This window comes from Cardiocondyla obscurior, linkage group LG08, assembly GCF_019399895.1.
Source record: "Cardiocondyla obscurior isolate alpha-2009 linkage group LG08, Cobs3.1, whole genome shotgun sequence".
NCBI classification, from domain to species: Eukaryota; Metazoa; Arthropoda; class Insecta; order Hymenoptera; family Formicidae; genus Cardiocondyla; species Cardiocondyla obscurior.
Window position 1 is genome coordinate 7,499,495 of NC_091871.1, and position 24,225 is coordinate 7,523,719.

A 24,225-nucleotide genomic window follows, 5' to 3' on the forward strand; every position below is an offset into this window, starting at 1 on the left:
GCCGCCATCTCGACGACATGGAGGCGCAAACGTGGGTGCGTGCGCAGCTCGCCGAATATCCGTTTGCGTTTCTCTTCCCGTTTTTCCGGATGACGAAAACTAATCTTCCTACGTCCTCCGCTCAACTCGAATTCGGTGGACGCGAGTCCCGCCTATCACTTTCCGGCTACTTTCTCTTGCAAAAATGTTGCTAGAAACGGAAAACGCACGACTCAAATAGGAATACCAAAAGACTGGCGCGATTACTAAATCTTTTCTTGTCGACAGTCGCTCGACAAGCGTTTCCTTTCTCGCGTTTTGTTAACTAAAAAGCAATAAAAAAAAAGTTTTAATTTTTATATATATGTATATATGAAAAAGTTACTCTGGACGATACGTTAATATAAAAACTGAACGTTGAAAGAAAATCGAGATATCAAAATTGATAAATTACTTGCGAACAAACTCGTTGATCTGCATTGATTTACATTAACAGGTAATATTCAATATACTTAATTTATTTGACGGAACAAAAAATCGCTTATAGAAACAATTGTTTGAAACGATTGACTCTAGAGGAACTCTTTTCGTCACGAAATAAATATTCTTTTGTAGCGAAGCATATTTGTATTTTTTTCCTCTCTCTTTCCACACGAAATAGCTAATGTACAAGCGCTAATAATCCAGCTTCACTATTCGATTCTCTCATATAACACATCCGCACGCACTCGCATCTTGTTAAATTATTAATTAATTTGTATAATTAATTTTTGTATTTATATGTATACAGATGTGTATAATATATATATTTATATATAATTATTTCCAATTATAAACTATTAAAATTATAATACAGCCAGAGACTTAGCGTAATGACCATCGTAGACATTGGCTGTAAGCTAGCCGTTCTGTTCGACTTGCCGAGATCCGCCCGGAGCTCTATACTCGATAATATCGCCAACAGAACGGTCTATGTGCTTTTAAGAGGGATATACAACAAGTTTCATCAATTAGTCGTTATATGTACATATCGGCCATACATACGTACATACATACAAACACATGCGTACATACACGAACCCATTTGCTATAAATCCGGTCGCACGGTGCCTACAGGTGCACGCGTGTTACTATGCTACAGCGATAATTTCGAGAAAGAAATGATCGTTACGCTCGAGAGCCCGATTTCAGACTTGATCAAATCGGGCGGAGCGGCACTTAGGAGCCTTCGATTTGCCGATTTCAAGTATACGTTAGTATCGTTCCGTTTTGGTGGCGACGCGTCGCGGTACTTTCGCATTGCTATCTGTCAACTTTAGGCAAAAGTAGTGAAATATTCGAAATTTATTTTATAACTGCCTAAGCTTTTCATACATACAACTAATATAATAAAACGCACTTAATCAAATTGAAAAATTCAAGATTGGCTATTCATTAATTCAGCGCAAAATCTTACAAAATAGCACGCAAACGCATGTTAATCAAACATTACGTGTTGGATTACATATTGCTTCATTACTAAAGAAAAATCGAAGAAAAAAAAAAAAGAAAGAAAAAAAAGATAGGGAAAGAAAAAGAGGTAGAAAAGTTAAAAGAATAGGCGAAGACGATGACATGCAATACAAATTACGTATTGAACATGTCAGAGTTGCCAACAAGTTTCGTCCATTTCATTGGAAGAATTAATTGCTATAAACCATATCCCGTAACAACCCCATTATCACGTCAACGCTACTTCATAAGCATTATCAGTCTAGACCATAAACGTCACGACTTTTAATCTCGGCTACAGTCACTTTTGAACGATCCAAAATTTTTCCGCATACTGTACGTGCATGTGACGAAATCACATCGCAATCAAATCTATCTATGTAACAAACTAAAATATATTTGGACATCGTGACCAGTCACCTCTGCTCTTGTGTTCCCAATATTCGCCGTTGTAAATGTAACAACGGCTGTCCGTGTACGGATCCTGCTTCTTTCTGAACCATAGCGGCTCGTATGTCTCATAAGATAATCCTGTGAAAATATTTGATATTTCATGAACAAAATAGCTTAACCTTTTGCGATACGACGATATATACTTACCTTGTGCAGCGGCCTTTTCAGTGTCGTGCTCGCGAGCTCGTCTAGCGGCTCTCTGTTTTTCTTCTAAACGTAATTTTTCTGCATTAGCTTCGTCCCATCGTCCATCCTCCATTAACCGCTGATCAGGCCTCAATCGAGAATCCGTTGGAGCTATACCTTCTTCAGGTTCATTCAATTGACATGCTAGTTCCGTGAATGAATAATATTTCTCACAGTCTTCACTGTAAAATTACACATCAAAATATTTTACTAACGCTAAAAATGTTGTCGGGACATTTCTAACGAAAGAATTCTCTTAATCGTAATTTTTTTTCTGTATATTTTTTACCATATACGCTATATACTTACGTAGGCATTCGGCGTTTCCATGCTAATATATAAGGACCTGTTTTATAGACAGGATTATCGGGTGTCCCAGATGTACTAATTACGGGGGCGATTTCTATCTTTGAATCCCACGTACCCTGTACTACCCATTTAACCTCCTTGTTGGAATTCATAACTACGCCCTTTACCTTACGCTGACTGTCTCGCGAAAAGTACGAGTACGGGATGTACTTCAAATGGCACTTGATACCTTCTTTATGATTTACAATATCCATATCGCCACTTTGATCGACCCACAATTTCCCGACTATAATATTATGTACCGTAGTAGTAACTTTACGCCATGTGTAATGTTGCTGGCCACTATTAAATTCTAAATGAGCGGTACCCAAGGGAATCACCTATTAAACAAAATTCAAGACGATCGTATTAAAGAAAAAGAAAAAAAAAAGATTAATTATGTAACCGTTTCAACGGTTAAACAATTTGCAGTCATACCTGCAAATATTTTCCACGAAATTTAGAAGCCATTGTAAATTCTTGCCAACATCGCCATTTCTTCCCTTCGCAATGTTGAGCTAACATAGGTGGATGATGAGATACTTGTTCTGAAATCGCACGCCATCCAAGATCATCCGTACGATCACATTCGTAAGTTTCACCCAACAAGGGATTGAAAGGCTTTCCCGTTCTAGCGGCAGTTGTAGCATAACTAGATACGGTAAACGCAGCTACAAAAGCCATCTGCTCGTAACTATCTGTACATTCCGCAGCCCTGTTTAAAGAGAAATTATATTACTTGTTCAAAACAGACACAACTAAAGATATCGTACCTATCGAGAATATCGGCATATTCATAGTCTTCCGTTAATCGTTGAAGCATACTAAGCGGTTCCGAGAAGTTGACTGGCATAGGAATTTTTGACAGATCCTTGCCAATGCAGTTTTTCATTATACTCCATAAGTTCAAGGGATAGTTTGGTTTGTCAGGTACCCTGATCCTTCGCTTTCGTTTCGAAATAGTCGTCATCCCGGTGCTATTGCTGCCATTGTTGGACCGCCAAGTTGTCTGTTACACAGAAATGTCATGTACATCCTGCTCTTAAAACATCGTAGGACAAAGGTACAAAAAAATATATAGCTCGCTTACGTTATCCAGGTCGTCTGCAATCCTAACGGAAGAAGGAGTCTGAGCTACTGTGGAATCTGTCACAATCAAGAATGACTCTGCCCCAGTGGAATCGGAGACGGGCAAAGGTGTTGGATCGCCCTCTGAACTGGAGCCATCGTCACTACCCTGGGAGTCGGTACGATCTCTCCCGTGGGAAATGGAGTTGCTCGTCGGTATGGTTAGCGTGAAAGTATCAGATTCCTGGGCGTCGTAAAATTCGGCGTTGTCCTCCTCATCCTCCGACGGTGACGTTGCGATCGCCGGATCTGCAAAGTCAAAACGTTCCATTTGACGTGATGACGAAAACGAAACAGGTAAGAGGCCAAAGCGAAGCACGTGAACGCGGGATGATAAACGTTGCACAAAGATCGTTTAATCGCACCAAAGATCCGGATAAACATCGAGATAAGAGACAGCTGCAGGTTTTTATCGGCCAAGGAACATTGAAGAATTCTTCGTAAGACAAAAACAAAAAAAAAAAAAAAGAAAATACGCGTGGACGAATCTACAACGACCCGCTGTCGAAGTCACGCCAGCAGTCTCGCGTTCGCGAGATCGTATCGCGTAATAAAGAATCGATACGGCGTCCCCGAGCCCCGTCGCGTGGGGTTCCGCCGTTTGGGTGAGCGATTATCGCGCGCTCGGCCCTCCTGTCCGCGTTTATTGCTCCTTTCTTCGACAATCGAATGTGCCGCCGCTGTTGATCCGCGCTCCGTCAAGGCTCACCTCTATCGGACCGGCGCGACAGAAGCTCGTCGCGGAAGGACGTTTCGTGCACGTTCACTCCGAGCGCACCTTTGATTTTCTTCCCTCTTCTCCCATCAAACTGTGAGCCACCAATCTCTCTCTGTCTCTCTCTCCCTCCCTCCGAATACAAAAAAAAAAAAAAATGTAACGCGGAAAGCAGCGAACCGCAAGGACGAGGTGGAGTGAGACAATAACGTTGTCAAAAACACAAAGATACACACAAACACCCTCCGAACGACTCTTCCTTTTGCTCTGCGTGTTTTCGATATCCGTACCTTCTCGGTTCAACGATCGCAAGAGCTACGAAACGACGTCGTCGACGGCGAGCAGTCGCCACGTCCCCCGGATGTAGATTATCGCGTTTCGACACGTTCGTCTGATTCCACTCTGCTCTTCGCTGGAATTCGGGAGGGGGCAAGGGGAAGAACGCGTTATCGCAAGGAACAAAGGAAAGAAAAGACGAATCCAGCTTCTCCAGTATCAATTTGAGAAACCGTTCTCCCCGTCGATTAAGCGATTGAACCTGGAGACGGAAGCACCCTCGACCGTGTCATGTGCGGACGTACGAGTTATTACGTTACCATCTATACATGTACATGTATATATGCGGGAAATCGTAGACGACGCGGGGATAAACGTTCCTTTGTCCTATATATATATATACATATATATACATATATATATATATATATAGCGAGACGGGGACGAAGGGTGCATACGTAGACCACGGATGACGCAACCGCGCGGCGCGCGATAATCACTGGCGCATCACGGGCGCGGTGGCGCTTCTCTTGGTAGGGGCCACCTAGCGCGGACACGGGTAAGTGGCCACGGGCGCCGAGATTTAAATGTTCGTTCGGTGCGCCGAAAACGCGAGATTGCTTTTTTTTTTCGCGCCGAGGATAAATAAAAGAGCGACGACACACGCCTGGCCAAACGCCAAACGCCAAACGCCTACGAGTACCTAAAAGTATAACTTTTCTAGAAAACATCCGGCTTCGAACGCTTAAATCCTATCATAGTTTTAATTACACGTCTCTCGCGTAACGATAACAAAGCATTGAAAGACTGCCACGAATACCAATCTATTTTACGTTTTTTTTTTCCATTAAAAAGCCTTGGGCTGTATAATATACTTGATAATAATTGATTTTAAATTATATAATTGACTAATTAAAGAAATATTACGTGTAGCACGAGCTTGATTTTTAAGTGTACAAGTTTTTATAAATAAAATTTAGACAGAAAATGGATAAAAAGCATTGAGAAGTGCAAAGCTTGGACGAGTGCAGGCTGGACGGAACGGAGGGGAAATAATAGAATCTTATTTACGTGAAGGTCTGTGTCCTCCCGCAGGTGTGGTAGAAGGAAGATTCGCGTGCTGCGCAGCTTCTTCCAGATGGGAATGTTGCCTAGCTAACTGCTCGACCATTTTCTCTATCCGCACCTTCTGGTCGCGCTCGTGCTGGAGCATCTTCTTCCACTTAGGCTCTTGTTGCTGGGCTAGTTGCAAGTAATCGCTGCTCGTCTGTAACGAAACGTGTTCTTCAGTTGCGTCTCGCGTGAGATCACATCGGTATTAAATCATGTCTGTGCAGAAAGAGAGAGAGAGAGAGACCGCTGCTACTGTCAAGGGTAATTCCGTGAACGAGAGCCATCTCGACTCTGATTGGCATGAGAATTGAACTCTGCTCTTCACAAATCTTGCCAGTTTTTTCTTCTTTTTTTTTTTGCAGACTTTGAACGTTACTCGCACAGACAATTAATTACTAACCATATCTCGAGATTGCCTCCCCCTTCCTTTCTCACATTAGATGAATCACTCGCTCAGTCGCAAGCACTTCGTTACGATAAGATTTACGAGATGCTCACAAAGCAAGTTCAAAACTCTATTGTACGTGCAAACTCGATAAAAAGTACACGATCGTGCTATGAATGCAAATACATCGTTCGTTACTTTGTCCAAGATTCATTGAAGACTACGTGACATCAGCCTGATATCGTTTGTCTATGATTGAACATTAACATCTTGAGAAAAAGAGTTTTGATTAGATTTTCTAATCGAATAAGTGAGTACACGCGACTGTTACGACGTGCTGACTAAACGCAAACGTTTAGCACTAAACTAAACATGCGGGGAAAAGAAGAAAAAAAATATTATTCATGCTCGGTTTAGTTTCACAAAAATCGTCGACTTACGTTGATCATAGCATTCGCCGCAATCCGGAAGAGCGTGGCTCGTTCGCTGACAATCTTGAATTTCGCTGCTAATTCGAAGGACGGAGGCTCCAACATCTCCAAGTCGGTTAAGGCTCGTTGTAGGGCCGATCCCTGCTTAAGCATCAAGTCATTGCACGCTTGTAGATCATCCAGCCGTCGCGTTAGATCCTTAATCACAGACGCGGTTTCTACGTTTTGATTGTCGTTATCTTGATATTCCTCCTCCTCTTCTTCTAAAAGAGATTTCGCCGCATAACGTCGCCGAAGTACTAAAGCTCAATAATATACAAGAAAAAGATAGATGCAGCACGGCAGTCAGGGAAATGTATAGGCATCGTATCGATGTCACAGTCGTTCGCAATGCAAATTAAATTCATTAATTATGCACACCTACGGTACAATAATCTATAACTGGTACAATGCATATGCAAGATGACGGAAACATTCGTTATTAACTTATTTATACCATTAGAATATTCCATTTATTCCGTTATTATAAACGCAACAATCAATTCGAATTGAGTAAAAATCTCGATTAATATTGATTTTATTATTCAAGTTTTTATACATCTAATGTGCATAAATCGAGTAAATCTCAACTCAGCGTTTTACACGTAGGACTTGAAATTCTTAGACGTTCTGCGAAAGGTCTTTACGGTAATTTATCAATAAATGTGACTAAGGATTGTTTCAAGATATCTTACGCAGCGTTCACGAAACCGATCGCCAAGAAAAATCTAAAATAATCCAAACTAAGAAATAAAAAAAAGAAAAAAAAAAAAGTCTCATCACACTTTAAATTTTTGTGCATGAAATTAAAATGTTGAGCAAAATTTTGCCATATCAATGAGAAAATTTACGTCAGCATGCTTCTACCGTACCCTGCCGATAATACACTTGACGCGTTTGCAGCGAAATGTTAAAATTCCTTAAATCCAGGCATTGATCTTCTACACATCGATTTAAAGGGCGGAAGAGTACGCGACGGGAAATCGCAGGCCGTACCGTAATCGACGAAGTTTTACGCGAGTACAGGCACAATCGTACGAACCAGATTCCATCGCCTGAATAGCCTTGGCTTTGGCCAACTCGAGGGCTGTGACCCACTGCTGTCGCTCGACCTCGGTCGACGCTTTGATGTGGAAGGTCTGCGTGCCGCCGTTGCTCACGACGAAGGTACAGGCGTCCACCGTGTGTATTAAGGCCCCGTGTAAGGAAATGGTGCCGCGGCATGTGTGGGACATCTCCGCGGGGTTCCTAAAACAGGCGGGTAACGGAGACGCGACAGTTTCAGGGGCACGTCCCTCTCAGGATCGCTCACCGAGAGGGAGTTGCCGAATGACACAGAGAAAGACAGACGTGAGTTTTGCAAATCGGGAGAGGGCTCGCGTTTCTTCACTACAAACGGTATTCGGCAGTGTAGGTTTATCCAAGCGATTACCTCTCTCCCCCCCTCTCCTCAAAAAAAAGAGAGAGAGAGAGAGAGACAGACAGACAGAGAAAAGATGCAGGAAAATCGGTACAACGTGACAACGGTTTTGCCTGCGTTAATTTGATCCCGGGTGACTGACTCGGGGGAGACGGAGGCAAGTGGAAAAGGATGGGTTAAAAAAAAGGTAGTTAGCGTTAGACGGTATGAAAAATTCAGGCGCGACTCAGGGAAAATGAATTACCCCCGATGGAAGCGGTTCCGTTACCATCTCGTATTATAGGTACACTTCTGTCTCGGTACGACCGTCGGTCAAGAGCAATCCGTGGGAGTTGTTCTCTATCGTACGGAACGACAATTCAAAGGAGCGGGGGAGCGGGAACGGGAAAAGGAGAGCCTTCAATCGAATCATGCACGTGAGGTCACTCGGGTTAATCGGACACGCAACAATTACGATTCCACGAGGAAGAAAAAAAGAGGAGAGGGGGATAAAGTCATTCTAGCGCGCTCGGTGTCGCCGAAACGAATCGCTCGTCACAAACGACACTTTCAGAATAAAGCTACGGAATTTATCGAAAAGAGTAGGTGACTATCGTCGGAATCATCCCATTTATCGCGGATCGTGCGGCTGTGCCCGATATCACCGATAAAAATTAATTCTATTCGGCGGCGATACCCGGTTGACCCGATTCCTCCAGCTCCGATATCCACGAGGTATCTCGTGACGAGGCGTCCGTTCTCCAGTCGCAAATCTTTCAGCGCGCTCTTCCCGGCTTAAACTTTCACTCATCGGACGTGTCGAAACTCGCATTCATCCATCACCCCGTATTTTCATCGAGGGAACGATATCGAATTTATGTAAAAATCCGCGACTGAAAGGGACCACCCTGAATATTGATCAAGTCCCCCGCGCGCGACGGAAAATTCTAGGCGACGACCTATCGGAATGAAAGTAAAGAAATCGTACAAGATTGAGAGGAAAGAAGAAAGCTGGCTCGGCAGAGAATTACGAGATTGATTGGGAGAAAATGTTAAACTGACGCCGCGGATAATCCTTTCTGACGCGCAGCTTCCGAATGTTCTCGCCCGAAAGAAGACCGGAGAAAAAAATCAAACCGTTTGATCTAACGTAAGAGTAAATACCGGTAGGCAGCTATCTCATTCGATCTGACAACGACAACGACCCCGTTATACTGCGTGAGACCGCTAGAAAATGAGCAAAAGTGACGACAGATACGTGATGATAAAAAACACGACACAGAGAAGCGACACGCTTTTCATTGCACGTGGCTGCATTATGCGGTACACATAAAGAACACAGAAACAGAGAACTAAAGACAGAAAATACGAGAGTGAGAGACGAGGACGGTTACGGTTTAGCACGACTTGGCGTAAACGTAGAAGGGGGTAAGATTTACGCAGATTTACGCGTACAAGTAAATACGTAACGTAACCGCCGACATGTTACAGGTAGGAGAAAGCGGATGAGACGTCTCGTATCTTATTAAGGACATCGATAAGTTAAAATTACACGGAACGTGTTTAGTTACGTAATATGTTTATGGGGGTACGTGTGAGAATGTAATTGAATATTAAAGATGAGAAGGTGGAGACAAACGCTTCAGGGGGCTGCCTTTTGATAACAATTTCGCGGAGAGGGGTGGAGGGAAATATCAGGATGCGATTTCGCATGTTTCGTTTTATCTTTTTTTTTTCTGGTTTTGTCATTTTTTTTTTATTTTTTTTTTTTTTATTTTTACTTACTCGGAGGCTCTGCCAGCCCTCCGCTTGCGTCGCGATGATATCTTTGGCCCCCCTGTTGGTTCAGCCCTAAACAATCCACAAAACAAATAGACCCCGTTCACATTGTGTAACATTGTGTGCAAGGCGTATCGCTCGAAATTTCAAATCTCTTTTCTCATTTTTGCCTTTTACCGCAAGAAGTAAGCAAGAGCGATATTTCTCTCTCTTCCGTCGATTTGACTCGGGTTCGCGTAATCAAAAAAATAAAAATTAAAGTAAAAAAAAAAAAAAAAAAAAACGTGACGCGAGACGTAAAAGTTATTTCACTCGGGTTGTAGCGCTGTGTGATTTTTGCGTGCTGTTTTTCTTTTTTTAATAATTATTTTTACGCGTGTAGAGTACCGTGCGAGAAGAAGCCTCACGACAGACACAATCGGAGATAAAATATTCGCGCGACAGCGCGTCGTGACACGTGAGGGCCGAATAAGGCGATCCTCGTGAGGAGGCGATGCAAACTCAAATCACACAAACTGTGCCAAGCGGAGTGCCAAAAATGAACGAAATGAAAAAGAACTCTAGGAAGCCGGGGCGTAATCAGACAAACGCGGCTGCTCTACTTGCAAAGATAACGGAGACCGCGAGATACGGCGAGTGGGTTTGCGTTTGCACTCGTGTCGTAACGAGTCCCGCTGTTAATTACAACGTGGCTCGTAACGCGAAACTTGGCGCAAAAGATTTTGCCGACGCTCGCGAGCTACAAAGGCTACGAGCGATTCGCGGAGCGAGCTGTCTCACGGAAGATTAAGGTGAAAAAAACGTGCGGGATAAGCTGCCGCCTAGACTGGAAAAAAGTCCGGCGTGCGTCTCACGATCGAGACCGATTCATATACATTTAATACCTTCATTTGATAATGACGAGCAAAATTGAATCGATATAAATCGCGTAATTAATTAAAGAAGCAGGTTTCTCTTAGACTCGACTCCAATCCTGTCTTGGCAATAATATTAAATAAAATTTCAGGTAAAATTTAATTATATCGCGCCCAACTTGCTAAGGTGCTAAACTCTAGGTCGATTTCTCGTGTCTCTGTCTTGCGGATTTGATTTGAAACTCGTCGGAAGGTTTTCCCGATTTCTCGCGGACGTGTTTTGCAAACGCGAAAGCGAGTAGGACCATGTCGCGTGTATTCGTGTCACCCGTCATGCTTTTATGTAATCGCGCCAACTGTTCGTACCTGTGACAGACACATCGTTAACGAGGACGGACGTCGTCGCGTGACGACTCGATCCGATCGAACCGGCGCTTGAATTCGGCATTACTTGGATAAACCAGATCGCGGCGGGAATTGCGCCGCGAAGAAACAGGAGAGAGCAGTTGAGCCAAGGATTATACACACGATTTCTTATGTACCTGTCGTAAACGTTTTCATTCAATGCTCTCTCGCTGGCTCTGTATTTTAGTCGCGCCGGCTTCAGTCTCAAGTTTCAACGCGACAGGAGAACCCCTTGTTCATTTTTGTGCATTATCTTCGTAGAAAAATTTTTGATATCCGTATCAACAAATTGGGAACGTGTTCTCGAGAATTTTCCTTGTTCATTCAAATTTATTTTTATCGTGACAGTATCACGATAAAATGGACATTTGTTTTTACAAACGAGATGCTATTCTCTTAAGTTTTCTTTGTTCCAGGATGTCTAGAGATATCGCGGGATAATGTTCACTTGAACCAAAGCGGTTCTTCTGTCGCTCTTGTTTCCACTTTTTTTTTCTGGCCCTTTCCAAATGAATCGTCATGCTTCTTTTTCTTTTTGCAGCAGCCGAAATATTTTACGTGATATCAGTTGAGGACTGACTAACGTAGAACCGATTAAAGCTTCCTAGATAGAAGCTATCAATTGTCCCGCGGTAAATTCAAGAGTGAATTCTTTTGGGAGAAAGCAACGGCCCGGGGAGCAGCTACTCGCTGACACGCGTCGCCAACTTCTTATCTTCGACGCGACAGCGGATTCTGGCTGTCACAAGGGTGTAAAGTAACATTTCGCAAATTATTTGCACAGAGAGACGTCCGTCTCTTTTCCCCGCCCCGCGCGCCGATCCCACGAATACATGTGACAGCTGTTGCCAGGCTATTTTTGAGCGAGAACGATCGAAAAAAGGTATTTATCGCCGCGCACATAACCTCGCGATGCGTGAGATAGCAGCTCCCCGTGTCGCGTCTTGACGTGTCCGCTCTCCCTGTCCCCTCGTCCTTCTCGTCTCTCCGGGGCGATCGCCGTCGGAGCGACGAGTGAAAACGATGACCACGCACACGACAGCCACCACGACAACACGGCGTCGTCGATCGCGCCGTTGAGAAAACGCCAGCGAATACGTAAACCGCGGAATTACGACCCGCCGAGAATCGGCTGGCAGGTCTCCGGCGACACGTAGGAAACTACCTGTAGTACGACAGGAGGCCGTTTGACAGGACGAACCATCGCCGTTGGTAACCTTTCAGGTAGTTCGTCCATTTAAAAAGCCAGCCCTTCATCTCCTGCGCGCCGTGCTGGCTCTTGGGGTCGCCCATGCTGCCGTTGGCCCCGCGCAGGTGTTGACGATCGCGTACCTCGCACCTCCCTGAAACGAACGCGATGCGGAGCCGATGTCTGCCTACACATCACCCGCGTTGTGCCGCGCCACCATTTTGGTAATTCCTCGTGGAAAGAAAGGGAGAAGGGGGCCCCTCTCTTTCCACCCCCCTGCCCTCCTGCCGACACCGACAAGGTCTGCCTGCGACTGCGAAGGAGAACGTCGCGGCCTCGCGCGGAATTAGCGCGGCCTTCCATCTTTTTAGTGAAGCGCTTATGTATTCTGCGTATTCTATGGTTGGAGCTGGAGGTGTAGAACAAACGTAATATAACCTCTAATATCGAATGTTTAACGGGTTCCACCAAACTTTTTATCCTTCTATTTATTTGTATTTAAAATTGATAATTGACTTTTCATTACATTTAAATTTCTGACACATATAAAATTACATATATAGTAAGCACGTCAAGTATACTTCTCAAAGTCTTTCGTCGATTAATTTACATCAATAATCCACGTAAGGATGTAACTCATTAAATGAATAAATTGTTTTCAAATTACTTGATCTAATAATATTTTGCTTTTAGGAGAACAAGAGTTATATATCGACATATGTTCTTCGATTCTTGGCCTATAGTTTATAGTGCTCTCTAATTGAGATAGTAATTAATGCTTTAATCATGAATATGACAAAAAAAATAAATGTCAACTTTTCATCCCTGGTAAGTTTAAAAGCAGAATTGTTGAGAAAACAAGCTGAAGCAAATGAAGCCAGATTAAAGACTGAGCCTGTCAATGCACAGCCATCAAGTAAGAAGAAAAGCAAAAAAACTGTTGTCGATGGTGATAAAAAAAATGCCAAGAGATTAATTGATTCAGAAGAAATTATTGCCCATAAAAAATCAAAATTAATGTTGGAAGCTAAAGCTAGATTGTATGAGAGATTGAAAAAATCAAAGAATAATAACAAGAAATTTCTTGTTGATTTTGAAAACAAATTGGATGAAACTGGAGAAGAATTTGTTGGAGAGACAATTGATAAAGAATATCCCATAGAGCCAGAAGAAAATTGGGTTGAGTATAAGGATTGTTTTGGCCGTACAAGAAAATGTTTGCGAGAGGATCTCCCACACATGCAAAAAAAGGATGAATTGATAAAGCAGGAAATAATGAAGAAACATGATGAGATTAAAAAAGAAGAAGAAGAAGAAGGGAATAAGATACAATATCCTGTTCAGGAGAAAGAACCCGAGATAGAAATCATGAGAAGAAAATGGGAGGAGCAGACGCAAAAACTTGCTGACAAAGCAAATATTCATTATCAAGATATATTGTTTGATGAAGCGAGAGCACATGGTGTTGGTTATTATGCATTTTCGCAAGATGAAGAAGAAAGAGTAAAGCAACAAGAAAACTTGATAAACTTGAGAAAGGAAACGGAGAAAAAGCAAAAAGAAATGAAGGAGATCAAGGAATTAAAGGAAAAAATGGAACAGAATAGACTAAAGGCAGCGAGAATCAGACAACGTATTCGAGCGGGTTTGCCAGCAGAACCTACAGAAGAAGAATTGGCTCGAGAAAAGTTGATTAATTCGGCTAAAAATATTAATGTTGAAAAAGATAATGAATTTGTCGTAAAGAATAAGGAAAAGCCCAATAAAGAAGTTGACCATATATTTACAAAGATTAATGAGTTTACCCAGAACAAAGAAACTAATGATGAAGATGAGATAAAAGCTTTTGAAGAACTTTTAGACAAGAAGAATCACTGGCACGTAATGTCGCAAGAGGAATGGATAGATAAATGTAGAGTGCAAAGAATTAACGAATTTAGCCCCGTTTATGATAATTTCATAAGCGCTGGATTTTACAACAGATCTCGGAACATTTATCAACAATTAATTTATAACAAAAATGAAAAGTCAGATAACACAGGCTCTTGCAATTCTCAGAAGTCTGTTGAAGAAACTAATAGCAGTTTTATTAATAATGATGAGACGGTTTTCATTGCAAAAGACACTGATAGCAATAGTCCGAACAGAAGTAATTTATCGGACTATAATACAACGAATAGTAACTCTGGCGAATGGTCTGAAAACACCGTTGGACCGATGTATTCTGCTGTTATTACTTCACCTAAAAAACAAGTGACTAATTCGTATCCGTTACCTCATTTATCTAGCAATTCACAAAATGTTTATAGTTGCTCCGAGATATATACGCTTCAACAACAGAAACAGATTGACGATATAAATATTCCTCTTCCTGATAAAAGTAACATTTGCTTTTTAACTTCTAGTAGTAGTAGTCATACAGAGAAACAAGAACCATTACCACAAAATATAAATGAAGATAACATTATGGCTGGGCTAAAATATTTAAGAGAAAAATTTGAAGCGAGTTATAGTAAAGATAAATAATAAAGAATTATTAATATTATATCGATTGTAATTTTATTGTAATATAATTTTATATAAAAATAAATAGTAACACTTATTACTTATTTTATTCCAAATATTTTTTTTTAAACAAGTTGAGTCAAGTACCTTACATTCATCATTATGTTTCTGTGTTCATCCTTTGACTTGACTAAATTCTGTCATTTCTACTTCTTGTAATACATTTTCAATATCCACATCCATAGTACAATTAGCATAATCTGCATAAAATATTATTTTCAAAAATTAGTACTCAAACATTAAAAAATATAAAAATATATATATATGGTCAGGGTATAATATAATAGAATTATTATGATAAAGAACTACATAAAATTAAAAAATAGAATAAAAAAATACCAGATTGATTATGTGATAATTCTGGCATAGGTTGATGACAACTGGGACATCCTAAACCATCAGTTCTTGTACAATTTTCCAGACAATGAATGTGTGTTACAGCATTGCAATTGTTACATTTTTGACCCTACAAGTTAATAAAATCTATTATTATTGTAAAATAAAATGTGCAGTCATATACATATATATTTGCAAAAACGTTACATAAAGCAGCTCCTGCTTGCACAAAGAACAGATTTTAAACTTTTCTTCATAAGTGTCTTTGAAATATTGCAATAGTTCTGCTATGCTTCTTACTCCCATATAATATTTACCTCCCTAAAAAATCTATATCTTTAGAATTCTTTTTAAATATATAATACAAAATTATACAACACAAAAATTTAGTACCTTGCTGCATAACCATTTTCTAATGACCATTTCATGTAAAAACTCTTCAGCACTGGTTTTGGTCAGTTTTTGATTCAATGACGAACATAAATTAAGACAAAAGGTACTTGATATACAGTGACTGTTGGAAGTAACAATTTCAGAAAACACAGAGCGTAAGAGAGACAATTCAGCTTGTGAGAATTCTGATTGCAAACTGAAAAACAATCATTAGAGTAACAAAGCAATCATAATTGAAACAGATGATATTTAAGATATTTACGATTATACCTGGTAGTTTTGTCCTCCACTGTGTTTACAAAAATCCAATACAACTGACCAGTAACTTCGCAATTAATGCATTTTATAGTCATGTATAACGGTTGTAGTTTTGCATTTATTTCACGTAATATCTTTGTCGTATTATTGTGATCTGAAATGTACCGATATTCTATCATTTAATTTCCATTTTTGTCATGCACATTTAGCATAAACGGCAAACTTTTGGTATTGTTTACACCTATTAAACTTACCAAATAATTTCATAATTAACTCATTAACGCGATTTTCAAGTAAAGCACCCTCGTTCATTACAGTTTGCAAAATAATCTTGTGTTCTTTGCCATAAACCATTGTTAAATCAATTTGTTTAACAAATTTAAGAAACTTGTAATCAACTGTAATTGATAACAACGATTATCATCGGCGGCGACGGAAACGCCGGGAGCGTATGGTAGAAGGATTTTTTCGGAAATACTAAAATCGATGGTGAGATATATATATATCAATTGTCACATACTTAGCAGACAAATTTAATATTTCTTATTTTCAACCATTTTATCGTTTGCGAATTGTTTGCAAACTTGACTTATGTCCGTTACGTCGCTGTTGTGCGCCGAACCTTACCCTTACTGCCATTGTAGACGAGCCTTAACAGTCGAGCGCTTAACAGGACGTTTGCGGAGCTCCGTATGTGCCGGAACGTAATTAGGTATACATTTGCATTGATGTCTATCGACGCGAATTAACTTCTTTCATTAATGATCCTTACGCTGTTGACGATGTTATAAGTACTTGCGACGTAGCGATTTTGATTCTATCACGCATTAAATTTTGCAGCAGTCGAGTCGGGCGAAACGAAAAAGACACGGCGGCTAGCCGGCATCCTGCCTCGCGCGCGGAAACGACGGAGTCGTTGATGGTTGGTAAGGAAGTCGTCAGTGTTGCCATTACATCGTCATTCGACCTCTAACAGTCGAGCGCTCAACACGACGTTCGCGGAGCTCCGTATGTGCCGGAACGTAATTAGGTATACATTTGCATTGATGTCTATCGACGCGAATTAACTTCTTTCATTAATGATCCTTACGCGGTTGACGATGTTATAAGTACTTGCGACGTAGCGATTTTGATTCTATCACGCATTGAATTTTGCAGCAGTCGAGTCGGGCGAAACGAAAAGGATACGGCGGCTAGTCGGCATCATGCCTCGCGCGCGGAAACGACGGAGTCGTTGATCGTTGGTAAGGAAGTCGCCAATGTCGCTATTACATCGTCATTCAATCTCTAACAGTCGAGCGCTCAACAGGACGTTCGCGGAGCTTCGTATGTGCCGGAACTTAATTAGGTATATACTTGCATTGATGAACGTAGATGTTTATCGCCGCGAATTAATTTCTTTCATTAATGATCCTTACGCGGTTAATGATTTTATAAGTACTTACGACGTAGAGATTTTAATTCTATCACGCATTGAATTTTGCAGGGATTAGAGTCGGACACGGAACCATTTTCGTTGGAACGAGATAAAGAGCGAGTTAAACCGGGATTGAAGTTAATCTGCGTTGCTAGAAGTCGTCTAAAAACTCGAAAGAAAAGTTGCGGCGGATGGCGTACGTGCCTCGTGCGAGTCGACATGATTTCATCATACATCCACCGGCAGTTAAGCATCCAGCAAGGAATTAGCGGAGTTTTGCACATCTGTGCCGAAAAGTAATTATATAATTATATTGTATTAATAAACGCAGATGTCGATCGACATGAATTAACTTATTTTTATCAACGGTCCTTACGTGATTCATGATTTTTAGTTTTAACATAGCAATTTTAATTCTTTGCGACTTATGTACATTTCTGTAGTATATCTACTTAATTTTATATTATAAATTTCTTTCGTGGGTACAATCTTTTTGTAATGAATAGGCCTAATATCTCAGAGTGTAATCTAAATAAAACTTTTTCTGTTTAGGTGAATTGAGAGTGACGCAAAAAATACTGTGCCGAATAGTTCTCGCTATCACAGTTTTTTTTGTTTTCGTGAGTGCAATGCAAGAGGAACATCTGAGAGGAGGAGGAGGTCTTGGAAAGGCATCGGGCTTCAGCGGAGCAACCTTCGAGTAAGTTCAAGTTTTCTTTATACAAAAATTAATAGTTTTTGTGAAAAAAAAAAAAAAATTTGTTTAACATTGTACATTTTAATCGTTGCTTTAATTTATATTTTTCTTTTCTGTTACAGTATCATCGTAATGACGTGGCTACGTTGCTCTGCTGCTGCGCATCGAATCGGTGAGTCAGAAAAACTTTTTTACAATGTCAGTGTTATTGATAATTTATTAACATTTATGACGAAAACGAAGTGTAAAATTAAAATCATATAGCTTTTATTATTGGTCACGAGTTGTAAATTTGTAAGAAAATTAAAATTTATTCTGTTGCAACTAACTATTTATATATATTTTATTTATTAATTTTTTTTATAAAAATAATAAGCAACAGCAAAATACTCACGCGTTAGAATTTAATACCAACATATTGCAAAACAGGCTTAAAAATTAAAGTTTAAATTATTAAAAAATTTCAGATTTGTTGATTACTTTAAGAATATTTAAAAAATTGTTGAAAAAAAAGTAGAGTCCATCGAATTAATTTCATAAATCTTTAGCTTAATAAACTTTTATTTTAATTAAATATTATACAAATTTTATAAGCTAGAAAAAAAAAGAAATTTTCAGTTTTATGTAATTTTTGGCTGAAATCCCAACTTCGTTAAATCTTTCGTCATAATTGTTACAATGTCGGATGAAATAGGCTTGGGTGGTGTACGAAATAGTCCTACATCAATGTCGGTAAGAAGAGTCATTGCCGTTTTTGCGGCTTGGATACGATTACCTGAAAACAATCGATTTTAAATAACACTGCGGTTTTTTAACAAAAAAATAGTAGTTACCGTGTTTTATTATAGCGATTGTAGCCCTGGATAGCTTTTCTTGCATAAATTTAGCTTTCAATATATCCCCTTTTTTACAAGCAGCAAAAATGCTTAGTGTTAGTTCCGGGAATATATTTGTCGTATTTAATATGAAAGAATCTATTCCTAACATATATCCAGCGTTTATTAACTAAAAAAAAAAATTCAGACTAAATCAAATATTTTCTTTATATTGCAAATTAAAAAAACGCGCGAGAAACACATAAATTCAGATAAAAATAATAATTTATTACTAGTAATTATTTGATAAAACTGATTACTCATTATTTCTAGTATTTTCATTTACAAAGCTCTTACGAGTTATTTTATTACCTGCGTATTGCCAAGAAAAATAGCATATTTCCCATTATCGGCACGTAACGCTTGTGCTCCCTCCTCCAAATTGGTGCTAGTAAATTTTACACCTACGAACGAGGGTATTTTATCACCAATTGATGTCAAAAACTCTCCCATATGTACTATAAAATATTTATGCACAATATCAATGCATAGATCAATCTTATCTCTTATATGAAATGGCTGCAATTAATATGCGCCGAAAATCTGCTTACTGCTAACGTTAGTCGTCATAGGATTATGATAATATAATAACGGTGTCTCCGGTGCTGTTTCACCAATTATTTTCAAGTATTCGATTAGTTGTTCAGGGGTGGAAGGCTTGAAGTACAATTCTGGCAAGCAAAGTATAGAATCCACGCGCAGACTTCTTGCATGTTTCGCCTAGGTAACAGTCGTTCGAAATTTTGTTATTTAATTGCAAAGTTAGGGTTGAATATTATTTTCCTCACGTGTTAGGCATCGTTCTTACAAGTTCGATTACGTCGGGAAGAGGCGCACCTCCTACTTGAATCATTAAGTGCTGTTTCGTTTCTTTCACTGCCTCTGCCCAAGATTCGGCAACAAGTTTTCTTTCGGTAATAGACATTGACATCGCTTCACCAGTTGTACCATTAACTGTGGAAATAGTCGCGTCAGAAATGCACGTTTAATAAATTGCTGTTTTAGTTTTCAAATAATTGAGTTTACAGCGTACGTGGATTTTTATTTAAGATTCTTTTTGGTGGGCGTTAAAATAATTAAAATTGATTTTATAGATAGACTTACCAAGTACACCTTTGATTCCTTTTTTTGCAAGATACGCTGCATACTGTGGTATAATATTTAAATTAAGAGATCTATTAAATGAATATTAATGTCATATCGAGTTTAATATTAGTTTATTGGTAGTTTTTAAATATAATAAGTTAATTTACCCTTTATTGTTGAAAGGAGTAAACACGGCGGTAATGAAACCTTTGTAGAGATACGGCAATCGCTACAATTATAAAATTTATTAGCTACAATATTATTTAAAGAGTCGTTTTTTTATTTTGTATTTTATTTTGTATTTATTTGTTGCTATTAATGGTGCATTACAAGTTTGGCGACATATAAGTTTTGATTTAATTTATCACAAAGTAATGATTATTTTAATTAACATCTATGTTTGATCTATGAAAGTATATTTATTAAAAAATTTTTTTGATTGCTTAAACATATTTCGTTGATGAATATAGTACGTGATATATACTTACGGACATGATGTTCGCGATGGAAAAAAAAAGACTTATGAATGCAACGATATGAAACAGACTAGACAGCGTCTGGTAGAATTCTACATATATATAGCTTCCGGTAGAATGCTAATAAGATAGTTATTTTGTTATCGGAATTTTAATGTTAATAGGCTTATTTTGCAACTTTTAAACGACAGTTTAGTTATTATGATATTAGCTTGACACTAATGTAATATCTTTTTAAACTCTTTTTTTTTTTTTTTCAAAGTATATATTTCTTTTTTTATTTATATTAGTACCCATCATTATCGTTTTTATTTATCACATAAATAATTTTTTGGGGAAAAAATTACTTTATTAATATGTACAACTATGACAAGCTGGCAAGGAAAAAATATTTTTACTAATAATTAATATTCAGTTGATATCCTAAGTTTGTTAAATCTTTTACAATAGCCGTTATAATCTCAGAAGGAATAGAATTCGGTGATGCACGAGATGGTCCTGCATCAATGTCAGTAAGAAGAGCCATTGCTATTTTCGTAGCTTGAATCCGATTATCTAAAAATAAATGATTTTGAATATAAATGTTACTTTTTTAAGACATGAAAGTCATATTTACCATGTTTCATTATGGCGGTAACACAGTTTGAAAGCTTTTCCTGCAAATCTTTAGCTTTTAATACGTCTCCATTTTTGCAAAGATTAAGAAGATTTAATACGAGCTCCGGGAACATATTTGCACTGCTTATTATGAAAGAATCTATTCCCAATGCATATGCGGCATTTATTATCTTGAAAAAGAGAAATATAAATTAAATCAAATATATTTTTATTACATTAATAAAAAGGCGTGAATGAGAATAAAAACAAGTACGAATATAATTAATAATGGTCAAATATAATTAATCGTGAATGCTATCAGATAATATTATTTCTAGTTTCTTTTTTTTTTTAACCGCTACCTTTAACTTTTATTAGCTAATACCTATTTTATTACCTGATTATTGCCAAGAAAAATAGTATATTTTCTGTTATCGGCACGTAACGCTTGAGCTCCCTCTTCTAAATTAGCACTTGTGAATTTTATTCCCACAAAGGAAGGTAGTTTATCGCCAATCGATTCGAGAAATCGTCCCATGTGTACTGTAAAACATTTTTCCATAATATTTATAATACGATATACGTATTATATAATAAAAAAAATTCAATTTATCTATTATGTTACTTGATCATATTCAGTTTGTATATATTAAAATGGCGTAAAAAAAATCTTACTGTTAACGTTGGTCATAATAGGAATGTGATAATAAAGAAGTGGTATTTCTGGTGCTGCCTTGCCAATTCTTTCCAAATATTCAATCAGCTGTTTAGGAGTAGAAGGCTTGAAGTACAATTCTGGCAAGCAAAGTATAGAATCCACGCGTAGACTTCTTGCATGTTTTGCCTAGGTATCAGTCGTTCGAAATTTCGTTATTTAATTGCAGAGTTAGGGTTGCATATTATTATATTTTCTTCACGTGTTAGGCATCGTTCTCACAAGCTCGATTACGTCGGGAAGAGGCGCACCTCCTACTTGAACCATTAAGTGTTGTTTCGTATCTCTCACTGCTTTTGTCCACGACTCGGCAACAAGTTTCCTTTCGTCAACGGACATTGACATTCCTTCACCGTTTGTGCCATTAACTGCGAAAAAAACCGCGACACAAATGCATAATAAATTGCCGTTTTAATTTTTTGGATTAGGCATTTTTTTTAAATAACTTTCACGCAGGCGTCTTTTTGACAGAAACGTTATGCATTAAATATTAAATAATTTTATTAATTACTTACCAAGTATGCCTTTGATTCCGTTCTTTGCAAGGTGTGCCGCATATTGCGGTATAATATTTAAATTAAGGGATCTATTAAATAAATGTCGGTTATTATTGTTTAGTTGAATATTATTTTTGGACTTGGTGGATATAATTTAATTACCCATTATTACTGAAAGGAGTTAATACAGGAACAATGAGGCCTCTGTAGGTATATGACAATCGCTATAATTGTAAAATTACTTATCTATTATATTTATTATTTAAGATTTATTTATTTCATTTTATTAAATATTTCTTTACTTTATATAATTATATATGTCTAAACGAAATGATAACAAAATAATTGCAAAAATTAGTTGTATTTAAATAATTATTGAGTTATATTCATGCGATAAATATTATAATTGTCATATACTTACAGACATTCTTACGCGATATTATATTTGATCCTCACGTGTAGAGCAATATGAAACGAACTAAACAGCGACTGTAACTTTCTCGTCGAGTACTGATAAGATTGCCGCGATCTGTTTGTAAAATATTAAAGGTGCACACGTCGACAGTAAATTATACGTTTTATGAAAGAAAAATTGAAATTAATTGAAAATTTTATTCAAATTAAAAAAGTGCTTTGGAAACAGATTTGACTCGCGCGATTTAAAGAAATGTATTAAATTCAACTGTAATCAATTTAAAAGACAAATTTTCCGTTTATTTGGTTACTTCAAAGTTATATAGAATATCTCTTACATTTAAATTTGCATGAATACGTAAGAAGAGGTAGAGAGGAAATTTTTTTCGCTTAAAATGACAATAGTTACAATTATTTATAAAAATGCTCTGTATGCTTATATATTTACATGTAGATTTTTTTTTTTTTCAACAGTAGTATTAATATATTATTGTAAATTCGCTATATATATATATATGTATATATATCATGGTAAATTCGCTATAAGTCCAAGATGGTCGCATGCTTTTTTATTATTTAACGGATACTTCATGCTTCTCTTTGCTCTTCGAAACGATAACGGTGGCTACTCGAGTGTTTACATAATAACGCCAAAGAGAATTCTATTAATATTAGCGGCTACTCGTATAATGCTCGTTCTTTTTTTTTCTTTTTTTTTTTGTAACAATTGTCATTTAAATGTGACGAAATGCTACGACATATTATACGCGTACTAAGAAAGAATTTTTCTGCTTCAGCGGTAACATCTTTTTTTTTTTTTTAATATTTTATCTTACAAATCTTTCATCGTCCATCTTGCTCTTCAAGCATTGTAGTTTAATGGCGAACGGTAATGCATAAAATACAATGGCACGTTGCTTGAAAATATCTCGTAATAAAATTTACAAAAATTATTTTGCATCAACTAAATCTATGTCTGAGAAGTTATGTACGAAAAGTATAATTTTACATGCACGCTCAACGTGCGATATTTTCGAAAATTTACACACCAACAGGAAATTGAACAGAATGCAATAGATATCGGTGGTGAAATTATAATACGGAATCGAACGGATTTGATCGAAATTTCTGAACAGTTAATAGGAAATTCAAAACGTTCTGAAATAACGTTGAATGGACAAAAGATTTTTTTCTTCTTCTTCTTTTTTTTTTTCTAAATTTTTCGTGCCGTTTCTAAGATGGTAAATCAATTATTGTAAATTGTTTATAAATTGTACGCTAAAAATTAGTTGAACGATTGAAGTTTTAGAGAAGTAGGCAAGAATTACGATTACGATTAACCTGATTTCCTCCTCTGATAACTATGTATAGTCATTATTATTCGGCGATTCAACTAATTGCTGCATAGTTCGTTAACTCTCGTATATAATTTTCTTCCGAAGATCATAACGATACTTACTCGCAATGAGCCAAGGAAAGCTGTTTGCCGAGATACGCGGCCATCAATCGTTTGCAAGATAAATGCGTTACGTATTTGATAAAATTCATAATTACGCGAAACAACTCGCGTTGCATCAGAGATCAATGTATACCGTGCGAAATTGCTGCTAGTTAAATTACGCCCGGCGAGAATACGTATCTTTTAATTTATTAATTATATATATTAATTAATCAATTCATATTTGTCTTTATTTTTAAATTAATTTCTCTTGCTATTGCAATTTTTGTC

The 24,225-nt window shown here is 38.0% G+C and overlaps 5 protein-coding genes and 1 long non-coding RNA gene across 12 annotated transcripts in view; 2 read left to right on the forward strand and 4 right to left on the reverse strand.

Annotated features, from left to right (window-relative positions):
- Nucleotides 1-583: 583 nt before the first annotated feature.
- Osbp (oxysterol binding protein) lies at nt 584-12,404 on the reverse strand. 6 transcript variants are annotated; one of them, XM_070660256.1, is made up of 11 exons: nt 12,147-12,404; nt 9,729-9,794; nt 7,587-7,792; nt 6,515-6,765; nt 5,648-5,843; nt 3,548-3,834; nt 3,231-3,466; nt 2,896-3,172; nt 2,419-2,798; nt 2,071-2,291; nt 584-2,001 (listed from the first exon to the last, which is right to left on the reverse strand). In XM_070660256.1, exons 1-11 carry the CDS (start codon nt 12,272-12,274, stop codon nt 1,859-1,861), a joined length of 2,391 nt encoding a protein of 796 aa, XP_070516357.1. In that variant the 5' UTR covers nt 12,275-12,404; the 3' UTR covers nt 584-1,858. The 6 variants fall into 6 exon arrangements, with proteins under 6 accessions (XP_070516357.1, XP_070516356.1, XP_070516355.1 ...); XM_070660255.1 differs by having other exon boundaries at nt 6,515-6,768; XM_070660254.1 differs by having other exon boundaries at nt 6,515-6,804.
- Nucleotides 12,405-12,465: 61 nt separating this feature from the next.
- On the forward strand, nt 12,466-14,779 carry LOC139104653 (coiled-coil domain-containing protein 174). Its single transcript, XM_070660259.1, has 2 exons — nt 12,466-12,793; nt 12,864-14,779. The coding sequence occupies exon 2, from the start codon at nt 12,957-12,959 to the stop codon at nt 14,694-14,696; it is 1,740 nt and encodes a 579-aa protein (XP_070516360.1). The 5' UTR covers nt 12,466-12,793; nt 12,864-12,956; the 3' UTR covers nt 14,697-14,779.
- Nucleotides 14,704-16,520, reverse strand: Nse1 (Non-SMC element 1). Of its 2 annotated transcripts, XM_070660266.1 has the most exons (7): nt 16,243-16,520; nt 15,977-16,120; nt 15,735-15,876; nt 15,465-15,660; nt 15,279-15,392; nt 15,075-15,201; nt 14,704-14,935 (listed from the first exon to the last, which is right to left on the reverse strand). In XM_070660266.1, exons 2-7 carry the CDS (start codon nt 16,074-16,076, stop codon nt 14,850-14,852), a joined length of 765 nt encoding a protein of 254 aa, XP_070516367.1. In that variant the 5' UTR covers nt 16,077-16,120; nt 16,243-16,520; the 3' UTR covers nt 14,704-14,849. The 2 variants fall into 2 exon arrangements, with proteins under 2 accessions (XP_070516367.1, XP_070516368.1); XM_070660267.1 differs by lacking the exon at nt 15,279-15,392 and having other exon boundaries at nt 15,977-16,520.
- A 2-nt stretch (nt 16,521-16,522) lies between these two features.
- Nucleotides 16,523-24,225, forward strand: part of LOC139104662 (uncharacterized) — a 31,483-nt gene continuing 23,780 nt past the window's right edge. Inside the window, exons 1-4 of the long non-coding RNA XR_011546063.1 lie at nt 16,523-17,070; nt 17,209-17,435; nt 17,692-17,839; nt 17,959-18,008. This is a non-coding gene — a long non-coding RNA (uncharacterized lncRNA). The remainder of the gene's footprint in view (nt 17,071-17,208; nt 17,436-17,691; nt 17,840-17,958; nt 18,009-24,225) is intronic.
- Nucleotides 18,015-20,291, reverse strand: LOC139104799 (N-acetylneuraminate lyase-like). Its single transcript, XM_070660510.1, has 6 exons — nt 20,286-20,291; nt 19,965-20,026; nt 19,816-19,886; nt 19,520-19,665; nt 19,263-19,431; nt 18,015-19,169 (listed from the first exon to the last, which is right to left on the reverse strand). The coding sequence occupies exons 1-6, from the start codon at nt 20,289-20,291 to the stop codon at nt 19,012-19,014; spliced, it is 612 nt and encodes a 203-aa protein (XP_070516611.1). The 3' UTR covers nt 18,015-19,011.
- Nucleotides 20,542-24,208, reverse strand: LOC139104657 (N-acetylneuraminate lyase-like). The gene is made up of 8 exons (XM_070660263.1): nt 22,504-24,208; nt 22,245-22,306; nt 22,101-22,171; nt 21,808-21,953; nt 21,546-21,714; nt 21,268-21,413; nt 20,890-21,061; nt 20,542-20,828 (listed from the first exon to the last, which is right to left on the reverse strand). The coding sequence occupies exons 1-8, from the start codon at nt 22,507-22,509 to the stop codon at nt 20,671-20,673; spliced, it is 930 nt and encodes a 309-aa protein (XP_070516364.1). The 5' UTR covers nt 22,510-24,208; the 3' UTR covers nt 20,542-20,670.